General features: G+C 36.0%; 1 protein-coding gene across 2 annotated transcripts; it reads left to right on the top strand.

The window, feature by feature from the left end:
- The first annotated feature begins 188 nt into the window (after positions 1-188).
- On the top strand, positions 189-14,387 carry LOC797542 (uncharacterized). 2 transcript variants are annotated; one of them, XM_021473546.3, is made up of 8 exons: positions 189-241; positions 979-1,012; positions 1,424-1,470; positions 7,141-9,145; positions 9,247-9,333; positions 12,709-12,759; positions 13,058-13,123; positions 13,865-14,387. In XM_021473546.3, the coding sequence occupies exons 1-8, from the start codon at positions 227-229 to the stop codon at positions 14,077-14,079; spliced, it is 2,520 nt and encodes an 839-aa protein (XP_021329221.1). In that variant the 5' UTR covers positions 189-226; the 3' UTR covers positions 14,080-14,387. The 2 variants fall into 2 exon arrangements, with proteins under 2 accessions (XP_021329221.1, XP_073793605.1); XM_073937504.1 differs by lacking the exons at positions 7,141-9,145; positions 9,247-9,333.
- Positions 14,388-16,468: the final 2,081 nt, after the last annotated feature.

The raw sequence follows: 16,468 nt of genomic DNA, 5'->3' as shown, positions 1-16,468 counted from the left end.
AGTGCTGGATTGCTGCTGAAGGCCATCCGCTGTGTATGCATGCGCCAGACCGCGGTTCAGTCGGCGACCCGCGCTAAAGCAGCGCGGGAGAGTGTGTGACATTACACGTGACCGGAGATTTTGCGTCCCCACCGCGACCATCCCCTCCCCCCCACACACACACACCTGCGACACAGCAGGACAGGGTCAGAGAGGATGCTGTGAGTAAAGGCGCGAAGACGTCAACATGTCTGAAGGACAGGTAAGTTTATGATTTGTACGATCACTTCAATATATTCGAATGTTTATGTTTATGTATTGTTTGCAACTATATTATATCATAAAAATCGCGTTATTTTATGTCTCAAGCGCTTTTGATAATCGGCATAATCTCGAAGCTGCTTTGCAGAAAGTACAGATTAATGTATCAAGCTGACAATAATATTAGTTAGGGTAACTTTAACTGTAACGTTAAAGTTAGATTCTTACGATCGCGTTTTAAGCCAAACGTTGGAATTGCTTAAGAGATTTTGCAATTTAACTGTACATTAAACGTTTACTATATTTGCGTACATTTACGTGTAATCTTCGTTTACTTTTGAAATATTGTTTGAATTCATGTTCTTGCCAGACTGCATATTTTTACCAAGATGTTTTGATAATTTTTGTTATTGTTAACGTTAGCGACCTGCACGTGCAGCAGGCCTCTGGCCAGGCAAAATCTATTTACTTTTATCCACAAAAATAGGAATGTTGTTCTTCAGTAATGCAAGAGACAATTTAAATTAATTCAGTACAATATTTCTAGTTTTATAAGGGAGTTTTCTAGATTTAAAAAATGCTAATTTTCAGTCAAATGTCATAAATATGTCTAGTCTTATTTCACAGTGTTGAATATTTAATTATTGTCAAATTATACTACAGTATTGCAGTTGTAATGACAGTATAAGGTAATGTTAGAGCATGATGTTTGACTGATTATCACACTTGTGCTTGCAGGGCGATAAAAGTGACAGATACTCTGGATGCACAGGTAACGTTAAGATCATGAATTGTCCTGTTAGCTAGTACTCAAAATAATCCTTACATATAAGAATCATACTCCACTTTTTGAGCCAGACTAACCTGAGTTTAACTTTGTTAGAGCACAACCTTTAAAAAAAGAAATATCCAGCATAATCCTGCATTATTTTAATGGTTAACTAAACATAGACATTATTTTTTAAGTGTTCTGTGTGTTGTTGATAAGGCTTTTGCTAAGTCTTCTGGATTTGTTATCCTATAGTGATATTTATTTTAAGGGTTTTAGAACTGTAACTAGTACAAGGAAACAAACAAAAAATGTATTGAAGTTTTACTGAAAGGAATGTTTTACTTTAGTATGAACAGCCATATTGGCATTGTTCATTGTCAACCTGAATAACATTCCTGTCTTCTGTGACAGAATTTGCAGTGGATGAGGTGACAGCTTGTGCTAAAGAAGAGACAAAGGTAAGCAGCCACTAGTGATTCATAGAACTGTATTTTTCAACATCTAAACTCTCCAAAGCCATCACAAGTCATTAGCCGCATTTCTATGGAGCTAGATTTGTTTTTTTATTATTCAATCAAAAATATTTAGTTTTAAAGTAAAATTAAGTATGTTGTAATTAAAGAATTAAAGATTTCAAATAAAAAACACGTTTATTTAAAAAACTTATGTCAATGATAATAAAATATTTTGGATTGCAAAAATAAACACTTGTCCTATTATGCAGTTACCACAATTTTCATTGCATACTCATTAATTTTGCTCTCTTTTCTGCTGTCTTTTATTGCACATCTAGAATCTTTGCTTGCAGGTTGAAATATTTTGCTTGTGAGTTGAAAAGTTTTGAACCCTTGAATGCCGGGGTTAAATTTGTGTCTTTATTACTCAAACAAACATATGAAGTTTGACCAAAACTAGGTAGAATGCAATTAAAAAATTAAAGATTTAAAATAATAAAAAAACATTTATTTAAAAAAATTCACACTACAAAAAATAAACTATTGCCATGTTATGCGGTTACCACCAAATTAATGCATTGTGTGCTCATTTATTTTGCTTTTGGTTTTGTTTCATTTTTTGCTAATCTAAAATTTTTGCTTTTGAGTTAAAAAGTTTTGCGAGTTGAAAACTGCAGCTCAGTGGGCGGGATCTTCTGAAACACCTTATTCTATTAGTCATCTTGATTGAGGTCACCGGTTGGCCACGCCCATTACATTTTCGAGCGGTTGGAATGGACTGCCTTGCCTTCTGTGACAGGAGCGAGCTATGGCGAGCAGCAGGTCTTCTTCAAGGTAGGTTAACTGAAACTGTATAATAACTTGTGTATTACCATACATATTTCCCATCTAAATATGTTACGACTGCTAGTATTAAACTCTGTCCAGTCAGATTAGCTGTAAGTCCACCAATATAATCTGGATGCAGATGCGATGGAGAACACAGTTGTGCACGTCTCAGCTGTGCACATACTTTTGAACACATGTATTGTTTTATTTATATATATATATATATATATATATATATATATATATATATATATATATATATATATATATATATATATATATATATATATATCTAATATATATATATATATATATATATATCTTGCACATATTTCATCTAATGTTAGTCAATCGAGAGTATTCATCAATATCACTGACTAGACAGAGTTTAGGAAAATGTGGATGGTAATATACAAGTTATTATACAGTTTCAGTTAACTTACCTTGAAGAAGACCTGTTGCTCGCTCTGGTCACTAAAGGAGTCCAGTACAATCGCGTGAAAACGTTATATATATATACATGAGATGGACTGTAAACTCATTTTTAAAAGGTAGATTTAGGTCGCTGCCACGATTTTATGTTAAATTATAGCTGACAGGCATTTTTTAACATCCCTACTACTACTGTATTATTACTTAAACCGTATACCGTATAAAAAATACGTATATGTTGGCAAATGCACTACTAAATAAATGTATCTTCTACACATGTCTTCCGCATAAAAATATAATTTATACAGACACATGCTATAGTGCTTTACTATACTGCAGTAAAGTGTATTATACCATTTATGTAACAGTATTTTTGTTATTAAAAGCTACAGCTGGGAAATATTTTAGCTGAATTAATAAAATAAAATAAAACATTTATATTTCTTCAATGCAAAATAAATTCCAGAAAGGGAAACAATAAATGTATAAAAAAATACATTTAAAATCACTTATAAAAAGTCAAAATCTACTATTGTCCAAATCCGACACAATTCCAGAAAATAATTCAACACACATCAGGTGGTGATTGAAGAGTTTAGTGAATAAATGTCTGGTCAGTCAGTGCAGATGTTGATGTCTAAGTAGACAATGCAGATGGAGACGCCTGTGGAATCATTGTGGATGTTGATTCGTTGATTTAAGACAGTGTAGATGTAAACGTCTGTGGAGTCAGCCCAGATGTGGACATCGGAGGAGTCAAAGCAGATGTTTTACGCCCGCTAAGACTGAGTGATCAACCTGTAAGAATAAATCGAAGAAACAGATGAGAAAATTGTTCTGATTAATGTAATATTTATAATCCACATATCTCTCGTGTCTATGTATTGTTGTTTTATAAATACATTTATTACTTTACAACTGATTTATACCAGTTCCTTTAAAGACCAAATATTTGCAATAATGCCTAAACAAATTATATAGCGAAGATAACCTGCAAACTGCCCTGTTACTTTTCAAAACGACTTCAACATTGTATATTGTGTTACTAACATTTGCAAACTCTTTACTAACATGGTTTATCACTCAGTAACTGAGCATTTTTTAAGGAAATCAGAAAGCTTATTATGAAGTGTGCACCTCTCTAACGTTAATTCTTTACTAACATAATTGTTCCTGATATATATATATATGTGTATGTATATATATATATGTGTATGTATATATATATGTGTATGTATATATATATATATATATATATATATATATATATATATATATATATATATATATATATATATATATATATATATATATATCCAGTAAAATCATTAATTACTGCTTTGTAATAAACCCAAAGATGTTAGTAACACATCAGTTATAATGTTGGGTTAGTGGTAAGTCAGTTTACAAATGTAGCGTGTTGAAGTAGTGCACATTTTACAACAATGTTCCTAATTCCCTCAACTAATGCTTTGCTAGAGATAAATCATGTTAGTAAAAAGTCTACAAACATGAATGACATGCCTGTTGAAGAATGTGAGTTGTTCAGTATTTGCTGCATTAAGTGACATTACTATTTGTATAAGTTTCCGTTAACAAAAATGTAGTATTACTGAATAAATGCTGTTTATTTAGTTATGTTATCTAGTCAGTGAACAAATACATTATTGTATTTGTCCATAAACATTGGCTAATAACATCAAGCTGTTAATATAAGGAGATACAATAGAACATGACTAAGTTAACGTTACCAAAGTTTATGCTAAACAAACTCGTTCACCATCATTTTTTAACTTATGCATTAATATGTTTAGTTAACATTAACAAAGATTAATTATTGCTTAACAGATATCCTGTTCATAATTAATTCAAGTTAACTAATGTATGAACTAACATTTATATGCGAAACGAAATATACTAAATAAATATTTGTCACGTTTGTAATGAAATATACATACACTGAGTTACTACATTTTCTAACAGTGGAGAATAAATATGATGCTCCAGTTCAAAGACACAGTAGCTTTTGTCTGGAAACTAACTGAAGATTAATGGGTTGCCGAGAATGTATCCCAGTCTGTTTGCAGACCTACTGTACACCTGGCCATCATCTACAGACAAAAAGCCTGACTTTAATAATACATCAATGTATATTTTCCAAATTACTCTGGCCTTGCGTTGCCCTTTACAACTGTACAGTACTGATGGCCGACAGCTAATGTTAGTTTATCGAGAGAATTCAAAAATATCACTGACTAGACAGAGTTTAATACTAGCAGTCGTAACATATTTAGATGGGAAATATGTATGGTAATACACAAGTTATTATACAGTTTCAGTTAACCTACCTTGAAGAAGACCTGCTGCTCGCCATAGCTCGCTCCTGTCACAGAAGGCAAGGCAGTCCATTCCAACCGCGCGAAAATGTAATGGGCGTGGCCAACCGGTGACCTCAATCAAGATGACTAATAGAATAAGGTGTTTCAGAAGATCCCGCCCACTGAGCTGCAGTTTTCAACTCGCAAAACTTTTTAACTCAAAAGCAAAGATTTTAGATTAGCAAAAAATGAAACAAAACCGAAAGCAAAATAAATGAGCACACAGTGCATTAATCTGGTGGTAACCGCATAACATGGCAATAGTTTATTTTTTGTAGTGTGAATTTTTTTAAATAAATGTTTTTTTATTATTTTAAATCTTTAATTTTTTAATTGCATTCTACCTAGTTTTGGTCAAACTTCATATGTTTGTTTGAGTAATAAAGACACAAATTTAACCCCGGCATTCAAGGGTTCAAAACTTTTCAACTCACAAGCAAAATATTTCAACCTGCAAGCAAAGATTCTAGATGTGCAATAAAAGACAGCAGAAAAGAGAGCAAAATTAATGAGTATGCAATGAAAATTGTGGTAACTGCATAATAGGACAAGTGTTTATTTTTGCAATCCAAAATATTTTATTATCATTGACATAAGTTTTTTAAATAAACGTGTTTTTTATTTGAAATCTTTAATTCTTTAATTACAACATACTTAATTTTACTTTAAAACTAAATATTTTTGATTGAATAATAAAGAAACAAATCTAGCTCCATACATTTCCACTGTTGGGCTAGTGCGAGCCAGGGCTTTTATCGGGCCGGGCTGAGCCAATAGTCCGAGAGCTTGAGCAGTGAGGCTGAAATTATGTCGCGTTTCCACTGTCAGGCCAATGACTCGCAGTGCAGAATGCAAACCTATTAAATGCATTAAATGATGTATACGCATAGGCCTATGTATATTTATTCATTATATTAGTTTACTCGCTGGCCGACTGCTGGCATCGTGCATCGAGTGGTCTCGCCACTAACAGAGGGATGACCGAGCGCACCAGCCATAATAAAAAACAAGAAGAAGGTAGTTTTGCTTTCGCTCACCCAAAAATGCTCTGTTTGCACGATTTGATTAATATCATCATCTCCAAATACTTTATAAATAATATTTCAAAACTCCTCCATTGTTTATTGTTTTTAGAAAATATCTTTTTTTCCAGATAGGCCTTTGTAAAATGAAAGTTAAAAATGGCTTGAAACCAATTAATTTATATGAATTATATATACCTAAATTGATATAGCTTTTATTTTATATTGGTTTATTTATTTAATGTTTTTATTATATACAATATTTCTTTAAATTAATTTAATATAGCTTAGGCTATTTTGTCTAGATGTAATATGATATTATTGTGTTGAGTTGATACGTAATTTGTACGTAACAGCAGCAACGTATGTACGTAACATATTTTATATTATCTCCAAAATAAATATACCCAGCCGTTCACAGCATCTGCAGAGCAGTGAAGTGAGCACTCGTTCGTCGATCTCTCACACACACATACACGCATTTAAATATTTTTATATGAAGGCGTATATAAAAACTTTAAATGAGGAACGCGAGAAAATTTATTTTTTGATTTCAAAGTGTGAAACAAAGGTTAGTTGTGTAAAATGATTCAATTTGATTGGTGAGTCTTATGTTAAGTATGATTTGTGTTTTCACCATGCCATCAAAACTTGTTATTTTCAGTTTGCAGTGCTCTCTAGTCAGCAATTGGCCCCCAAATTTGGTAGTGTGTTAGCATGCACTAGAGCACCTGTGCCAGATTTCAGCACTGTGTTTAGTATGCAGTCTAGACAGTGAGCCACAGTTATAGTTTACCCCAAAAATTGTTTTTGTTTTCTATTTACTTAGCCTCAAAAGGTTGAAAACACAGTTTTTTCTTTTTAGCACAAAATAAGATATATATTTTTAAAATGTTACAAACTGGTAGCCTGTCATGACTACCAGCGATTCAGTGGCTGCAGATATACACATAATTTTAAGATGTCGTTGGTCTTGTCACTTCTGATTTCTAACTTGTGGCTTTTATTTGTAGCTTAACAAGAAAATACTTGGTTATGCTTCAGAAGAATCTTCATCAAGATCAGATATCAGTGAGGATGATTACGTGCCAGATACTGAAGAGTCTGACAGTAACACTTCAGAAAAAGTAGAGAGTTTAGTAAAAAAGATAAGTAATAATAAGAAAAAGGTAAAGTCAACTTCAAATGTTCCAGCATGTAAAAAAAGACGTGCGTCTCCTTCACAATCCTCTGCATCTGACAAACAGGACAGTTCACTTCAATCTTCTTCATCAGGAGAACATGAAGAATCACATTCACCCAATAATCTTAATGTGAATGTCATGATGCTCAAAAAAAAAAAAGATGGAGCCAGACTATATAACAAAAAGTTTTACTGCCTATTCTGCTTCAAACCATTCAGTAAAATCGCACGTCACCTAGAGTCTAAACATAAAGATAAGCCAGAGGTGGCAAGAGCGATTGCTTTTCCGAAAGGCTCTAAAGAGCGAAAAATACAGCTGAGTTTGTTAAGGAATAAGGGGAACCGATGTCATAACGCTCAGGTACTCAGTGAAGGAAGAGGAACGGTGATTCCTAAACAACAATCCACTGCACCAGTAAATGCAAGTGATTATTTGCACTGCATTAACTGTTCAGCGTATCTAAAAAGAAAATCGCTATGGCGGCATATGCAAAGATGCCAGCTGAGCCAGAAAATTAACAAAATGAAGCCAGGGAAAACTCGTGTTCAGTCACTTTGCTCATATGCTGAACCTGTTCCAGACAGTATAAGTGAAAGGTTTTGGAAAATGGTGCTTGATATGCATGACGATGAGATAACCCATGTTGTCCGCAAAGAGAAAATCATACTGAAATTAGGGCAACATCTCTTCAATAAGCATGGCCATGATGTTACGAAGCATGAATACATCAGGCAAAAAATGCGTGAAACTGGACGTCTTGTCCTCGAAGGGAAAAAAAATGGTAAGCTGAAGGAGGTGTCTGATTTCTTTATTCCAGCTAATTTCCCTTATGTTATTCAAGCAGTTCACAGTGTAGCTGGCTTGAACGAAGAGACAAGCACATTTAAAACACCATCTTTAGCACTGAAGTTAGGGCACAACCTCAAGAAGATGGCCAGCATTATTGAGTGTGATGCCATGATGGCAGATGATAAGAATAGTCTTAGCAACGTGCAAGCCTTCAAGCAAATATGTGACACTAAATGGAGTGAGTGTGTGTCATCCCAGGCCCTTCGTAATTTGAGTGAAGTTAAATGGAACTGTCCACAGCTTCTTCCGTTTGCGGAAGATGTGAAGAAAATGCATCAGTATCTTGACTGCCAAAGTAAGGCATATCAAGCAAGACTTGAGGAAGAACAAAGTATGAAGCACTGGGCAGAACTTGCCAAAGTCACGCTTTGTCAGGTGATACTATTTAATCGAAGAAGGGAAGGAGAGGTGTCTAAGATGTCACTTAATTCGTTTACATTAAGGGACACATCCTCAACTCATCCGGATGTTGAGCTTGCTCTGTCCGATCTAGAGAAGTCACTTTGTAGTCATTTTCAAAGAATCGAAGTCCGAGGAAAACGTGGCAGAAAAGTCCCCATTTTACTCACTCCTGATATGGTCGTCTCAATGGAGTTGTTGGTGAAGACTCGCCGCAGCTGTGATGTGCCAGATGAGAACGTCTTTATGTTCGGAAGACCCCAAGCTCTCACTTTCTTCAGAGGATCTGACGTCATTCGTAACATAGCAAAAAGCTGTGGAGCAAAGCACCCCGAGGCATTGTCCTCCACCAAACTGCGAAAGCACATGGCCACTATGTCCAAGGTGCTAAACTTAAAAGAGAATGAAATGGATAACCTCGCAGATTTTTTAGGGCATGACATCAGGGTCCACAGGCAATATTACAGACTTCCTGAAGGCACATTGCAGCTAGCAAAAATTAGCAAAGTCTTGATGGCCATGGAACGAGGACAGCTTTCACAGTTTAAAGGACAGAATTTGGATGAAATCCAGATTGATCCCCAAGGTAAAGTATTCCCGGGTTATTACCGGGAACACCAGCATTAGTTATAGACAATTGTTGAATGTTATTCAAAAGTTGTTGCCTAATAATTTTATCTGTTATAGAGAAACTTTTGCTGGACAGTGATGGATCCGAGTCTGAAAATGAGATTGAGTCAACTGGAAATGGTGCCTCACCTTCAAATTCAGCAGGTACTGTATGTGTAATGTGTGTTATTTGTTTTGTGCTTAGCAAGGAATAATGACCACAAACATAGTAAAATAAAAGCAAATGTATGGTTTATTGTCATGTATTGTCAGTGTTAAGGCTTGTACATGTCATGGAAGAAAAGTGAAATGAAACTCAGTATTAAATCATGTTTGCTACTCTCCATAATAATGTCCTCCTGCTGACATTGTTGTTGCTGTTGTGTTTATCATACAGCTCTTGGTGTTTAGACACCAGTGAAAAATGCAGCTCCACAGTCATCTTTCCTCTGTGCATTATCTTCATTGCATGAAAGTGAAAGTGTGTTCGCCTAAACATGGAGGAAATCACTTCTGCTGTTTACACACATCATTCACTTTTCTTTTCAGCTTGCTTTTAGTCCCGAAAAAAAACATTAAGGACAACATATTCTTAAAGCACACAGCACAATAAGTGACAATTAAAAGTATTATTTTAAACATTCTCATTAGTTATGATCTTATTAAATTCTCAATGTTCTTCAACTGAAGGGAAATGATGGGAAAGGTGGAAAATGGTACACATTACTTGGGAAAAAAAACTGGGTGTCATTGCTGTAGTCATGCACACAGTGAGACTGGAGACAGGATAAATCAAGAGACCAGGGGCCTCATGTACGAAGACTTGCGTGGAAATCATACTAAAACACAGAAAAAAATTCAGATGTATGAAACACTGCGTACGCCAAATCTCGCGCATATTCTGTTTGTACATCTGAATGAACGTGAAACTGAGCGCAACATGCACGAGCACAAAACCCCTCCCTGCCTCCTCCCCCGTATGAATATGCTAATGACTCTACTTTGGCAAAACCCAACGAAAAAGTAACGGCAAAATGAAGCAAAAAGAGGAACTTTGAACAGAATGTGAATGTGAGGTGCTGTTTTCGGAGGTAGACCAGAGAAAAACTGTTTTATTTGCAAGTTTGTCCTCCAGAATTAATAACAAAAGAAAAAAATAGAGTGGGAGAGTTTAGCTGATGCGGTTAACAAAGTTAGGTCTGAACATCGCACTGAGTGGAGCAGGTAATCATTATTGGCCTGTTGCTTATTTTAGAGTCTTTGTGTGCAGGTAGTGGTATTAATCTAGGAGAACACAGAAAACAATGAGACCAGGAGACAAAGGCACCAGGACACAAAGAACCAACAACAGCAAACAGGTAAGTAGCAATGGGTGAGTCAGGTAAGTTCATTGGTGTGAACCGTAGATCAAACTCTGGGTAAGAGCAGAGTGACTGTTAATAAAAGGAACTGATGATGGAGCGCAGAGGTGCAATAAAAATGTAAGCAGGGGATTTTGATCGGATTGATTAGGATTCAGGTGGGGAAGGTGGCTGTGGTGACTGCCTGAGATTACAGTCTTCTCCAGAGGAGGCTCCTGATACTCTTATGTGATGTTGGGGACGGATGGAGCTGATGACATCTTTGGCCACTGGCATTCACTGTGCCACCAATACCAAGCTTGCAGGAGCCAGAGGGTCTTCTACTGCCTGGGTGTCCCAGTAGGTTGTCATCTGTGCACAGAAGGGTTTGTAGGCAAAGATGTTATAAGACCGCTGTGATGTGCTGGCACTATTTGGCCAAGTTAAGGGAGTTAATCAGGATGTCTTCAATATAGACAATAACAAAACAATGGAGGAACTCACAAAACACCTTGCATAATGAAAGATGGCTGGGAAGATGGGGAGTACATACAGCATGACCTGGTACTTGCAGTACCAAAAGGGTTGACGAAAGCTGTCTTTTACATCTTCCAGTCGGTAAGTAAGGCAACTGGACTACCTGGGAGTTCAGTGTGTGGTATTTAATGCTCTTCAGCTGCTTCAGAATGCAGCAGCACGAGTGGTCTTTAATGAAGCTAAAAGAGCACATGTCACTCCACTGCTCATCTGTTTGCACTGGCTGCCAGTTGCTGCTCGCATCAAATTCAAAGCTCTGATGTTTGCTTACAAAGCGACCTCTGGCTTTGCTCCTTCTTATCTGCTCTCACTCCTGCAGATCTATGTGCCCTCCAGAAACTTGCGTTCTGTGAATGAACGTCGCCTCGTGGTTCCATCCCAAAGAGGAAAGAAATCACTTTCCCGAGCTCTCGCATTCAATCTGCCCAGTTGGTGGAATGAACTCCCTAACTGCATCAGAACAGCAGAGTCACTCGCTGTCATCAAGAAACCACTAAAAACTCAACTATTTAGTCTCCACCTTCCTTACTAATCTGCAATTGCCTCTCTGGCTCCTCCACTAATTAAAAAAAAAATTACTAATGTTCTTGCTTCTTATACTTTCTTTACAGACCTGAAACTTGCCTACAGCACTTATTCACTGTTGCTCTTATAGTTGTGTAAGTTGCTTCCTTGTCCTCATTTGTAAGTCGCTTTGGATAAAAGCATCTGCTAAATGACTAAATGTAAAATGTAAATGTAATGCAATAATGGAGACTTCCATTGTTTTTGCCCACAAAGAAGAACCTGGAAGCAGGCAGTGAGATTGATGATTAAGTCCTCCACACACTCCTCCATAGCCTTGTGCTCTAGGCAGCAGCTGGATAGTGCAGTCCCATGTCTGATGAGATGGAAGATAAGGGGTTGCCCATTTACTAAAGACATCCTGTAATGCAGAATACTCTGATGCGACCACTGACATGATTTGGGTATCAGGATTCAACACTGGACGTGGGGCTTGATGAGGCAGTCTATGAATAAATGTCCAGGGGCAGCGCAGAATAAACATACTTTAGCAGGTAGGTGGCATTCAGCTTCTGTGCTTGAGACGTGGGTAAGGTACACTTGCAAGAGATCTGGTACCGGAGTACAGGCAGCATAGGAGGCAAGCTCGTGAGTGGCGTTGGAGATATGGCAAGCAGATAGTGATTGGAATAGGCAATAGGTAGACACCATTACTCAATGGTGTTGTACATCATAATAGCAGAACGAATGTTTGGGTTCAAGCTTTGTTGATAGGTTCTAATGAGCACGGTCTCGTTCCACCCACTAGCTACTGTCAAAGTCTGGTGAGTGAAATTGCCAATGGTGGATGAACCTGGGTGGAAACAGAATAAATGTTTGGAGGTCGAGAGTGCTTCTGTGGCCATACTGAAAGCTTTGAAGGATTGGTTAGCGAAATGAACAAATGTGTTGACAATAACAGGTAAGTAGCAATGGGTAAGTGCAGAGTAATTGCTTATAAAGGAAACTGATGAGGGGTGTAATTAATCAGTTATTAGGGAACTGTGGTCAGGTGTACTGGGATTCAGGTTGGGGAGGTGGCTGTGACAACGGTCTGATATTGGTATTTAGGAGTTATTATTGAAAAATCTTGTGCTAAAAGAGATGTATTGTTTTTCAGAGAAATCAAAGAAGTCTGCTGAGGTTGGACAACACCAAGAACCATCCAAAGGTAATGAGATTTAAATAAAAAAGATGCTTTAAAAACTTCTGACGTTGTTATAATTGTGAATAAAATTCATTCTGTGCACTGCTTTTATGATTTGCCCTTTACTTGCTTTCATTATTTTTCTAATCTATATGTTCTATATTATATATTTTTATATCCTGAGGATAAAGTGAAAATATGTTTTGTTTCGACTGCTAATATTTTCTTAAATACATGTGTGACACATTTACTGGTAATTTACTTAGTAGGTATTCTGTGCCATTACTGAATAATGTTCTCAGTTGTACTCGTATGTTTGTAGGAGGCAAGAATCCTAAAAAACTGCAGCCGACTAGCAAGGACTTGCAGGAACCGCACAGAACAAAGAGTAAGCTGTTTTTTAAAATGTCTTCTGAAATAAGTTGCCCTTTCTGTTTTTCTTCTAAAGTTTATTCATGTACATGCAAGGTAGACGTCACAAACGGATTTCCTTCTAGTCATTATCCATGAATTCAATCAATACTGCCTGCTCCATACTGCGGGCACTTTTATATAGGGGCAGCAGTAATATTACATATACTGTTTAATTAAAGCCTTAAATCATGTTGTTGACTCACAAAGTTGATGCAGAATCACAAAAAAGTGCTGCATTTGCAGGTACAGTACAGTAAAAAAGTCATAATTAGTCATTTTTTAGCTACTGCTTTTGATCTGTCAAACCTTAGAATCGTATGTAAATGTGGTTTTCTTTGCAGCTGCTTAACTGATTTGAATGTAAACAAATAAAAATCAGTTTCTGAAATTATCTGATTTTTGATAGCATGACATATTCGTTAGCATATGAAAAGTGGCCTGCATGCAGAAGCTCACAAATAACTAATAACTAAAAATTTTAGACATCTTGCTGTAATTTATGAGAATAGTTAAACTTACATGGTGACTAATTGCAAGCATTTTTTTCCTTTTATTGCTGGGTGATGTAAACATGACAGATTGTCAGCCATCAACTAAATTTTAGCAAAAATGTGTATACAACTTTAAAAACAATGAGACACACTGAAGACCATGAATTAGTTTTATTTGGTCTTTAAGTCTTTTTTTCACTAATTATGTTTTAAATTTTATTCAGGATCTTCACAAAACGAGCGAAGAAGGTGGTCTGTGGAGGAGATCAAGGCCGTGGAGAAGACAATGATGGAATTCATAATGTCTGGAAAGGTTCCTGGTAAAGCCCAGTGCATGAACTGTATCGAAAGTTCCCCAGCAGCACTTCAAAATAGAAGTTGGGAGGGGGTGAAATTTTATGTAAAAAATCGCATTGATTCCCTAAAGAAAAAATTGTGAAAGGTAAGGACCTTCATCTAATTATTTTTTTCGTGTTTGCCGGAAGAAAGAAAATATATTACTTAAAAAAAATGTGAAAGGTAGGTGAAAGGGCCTTCACCACTGTTTTTTTTTCATGATTGTTGAAAGCAACAAGTTTGATTTCGTTAAAGCAAAAAAATGTAAAAGAGCCTTCACCAGTTTTGTCTTTGTTAAAGGCAACATGTATGTGAATCTTGTTTAAGAAAACTCAACATGCATCTGCTTAAAGAGCAGTATACTAAAACTTTCACGTTAACATTTAAATAAATGTTTAAAACACTAAAACACTTCCGAGTTGTATTGAGTTTTTACATTCTCGTAAATTTGGCTATGTCTCCGTTAATTTTTATGCGTATCGCAGAATATCTAATAAAAAAAATGCTTGATAGAATGCCAAGATGCTCATACATTATTTAAATGCACATTAAAACAACATATGTGTACAACTGAGCAGGATAAACATTTTATTTTATTAAAAAAGCTAAGACTTTTTTCTGTTTACACCCTTAGAAATGGTCTATTGTAATATAACATAGAATAAACAGAGAATGCAAGATAAAAGTAAAATTCAATAAAATATAAATGCACACAATTTTCCCCTATAAATAACTCTTTAATAGTTGTCTAAATGTAATTTGTAGTCTTACAGTGACTTATTATAAAAATATGATAATATACTGGTATGTCATATTGACACCTGGTGGTTCCTTGTGGTAAGACAAAATAGCGACGTCCCCACAAGAATAGAAAAACCTGACAAAAATTCATTTTTTTAAACTTCAGAATTCTTGATAAAAAATTATTGTTTTTATGATAAAAAAATCCCCTGGACACATATGAGTTGAAATTATGGCTTAATTTTATTTAGAAATTGCTGTCCCCATATGTAACCTTCTAGTCACAAGTCCCCATGGGGCACAAAAACAAGTATGTGTGTGTGTGTGTGTGTAAATGAGTGCATATGGGTGTTTCCTAGTTTTGGGTTGCAACTGGAAGGGCATTTGCTGTGTAAAACATTTGCTAGAATAGTTGGCGGTTCATTCCACTGTGGCGACCCCTGATAAATAAGGGACTAAGCTGAAGGAAAATTAATGCATGAATATATATATATATATATATATATATTGTGTGTGTGTGTGTGTGTGTGTGTGTGTGTGTGTGTGTGTGTGTGTGTGTGTGTAAACTGACATTTGGAAATATTTGTTGCATATATGACATGTTTAAATATGTGAAATCCAAATTTGAACTTATATATCATGTAATTTGCATAAATTCCCATATATCAGGTGTCAATATGGGTTAAATATTCCCCAGATATGTATATCACTGTATATGTGATATGGTCAAATGTATAAACCTGAAGGTTGTTCAGACAACAGCAGGTGCCTCTGTGTGTTCAGAGGAAGTTTGCCCAGGATGTGCCCTTCATATGTTTCCTTCCTCTTCACGAACAATCTCTTCTGCTCTTTCCTGAGAACATCCTTGAGTAAATATTGTGTTTGTTTTATGGCTTCTTTTCATGTCAGTTTCTTAAAAAACAAAAGCTCTACAACAACGACTTGTCCTTTGTGTGTACTGTACGTGTGAAATGCATTCGTCTGTCGAGCATCTGGGAATGGTAAGAAGAACATTGCCTCCATCAAAGGTTTTTTTTTTCACTGATGATGAAAATGACTTCCAGAATCTTCATGCCTTTGTTCTTCTCCACCACATCTGAGGGGAAGTTGTCATTGGCTCATGATGAATCTGAAATTGCTTCATGCTGGATGGGTTAATGCAGTTGAACAGCCAGATTCAGTGTTGATTGAACTGGGTGCTGGAAATATTCCTCAGTGATTTTGATCCATATTAACATTACAGCAACATGTTGTCACTACAAATTTGGTGAATTTGTGAATCTTCTGTTCCTGCAGATTCAGTGATTATCTATTGGATTGAGGTCAGGTGAGTGTGGAGGCCACCAACAGTTGTTTACAAAAAATCTGTTTACTTTCTGACTGTCACAACAGAAACTGTAAGGGGGTCATTCCTGGCATTCGGTAATATTTCAGCTTAATCAAACTCATTTTTTAAAAGTGTATTGATTATGTTTTTAAAAAGCCTACATAATTAGGCACAATTTTCCCAGAGATGGGATGCGGCTGGAAGGGCATCCGCTGCGTAAAAACCCGTTGGTTAATCTGGCGGTTCATTCCGCTGTGGCAACCCCGGATTAATAAAGGGATTAAACCGACAAGAAAATGAATGAATGAATTAGGCACAATTTAAACTTTCAAGAAATCATAATTTCCAACCTTAGGCATTAAAGCCTTTATATTATTTTCAGTTTTTTCTTATTTGGACACCCATTATTCTCAACCCCATAACA

This window comes from Danio rerio, chromosome 22 (assembly GCF_049306965.1).
Source record: "Danio rerio strain Tuebingen ecotype United States chromosome 22, GRCz12tu, whole genome shotgun sequence".
Classification (NCBI taxonomy): Eukaryota; Metazoa; Chordata; class Actinopteri; order Cypriniformes; family Danionidae; genus Danio; species Danio rerio.
Note: the sequence above shows the minus strand (reverse complement) of the source record. Positions and strands in the feature narration are given on the sequence as shown.

What these genes read in the sequence shown, in the direction of transcription:
- LOC797542 (XM_021473546.3), top strand. An exon ending in AATCCAGATTGATCCCCAAG is followed by an intron (nt 9,146 to 9,246) that starts GTAAAGTATTCC and finishes TATCTGTTATAG; the next exon opens with AGAAACTTTTGCTGGACAGT. An exon ending in GGAACCGCACAGAACAAAGA is followed by an intron (nt 13,124 to 13,864) that starts GTAAGCTGTTTT and finishes AATTTTATTCAG; the next exon opens with GATCTTCACAAAACGAGCGA.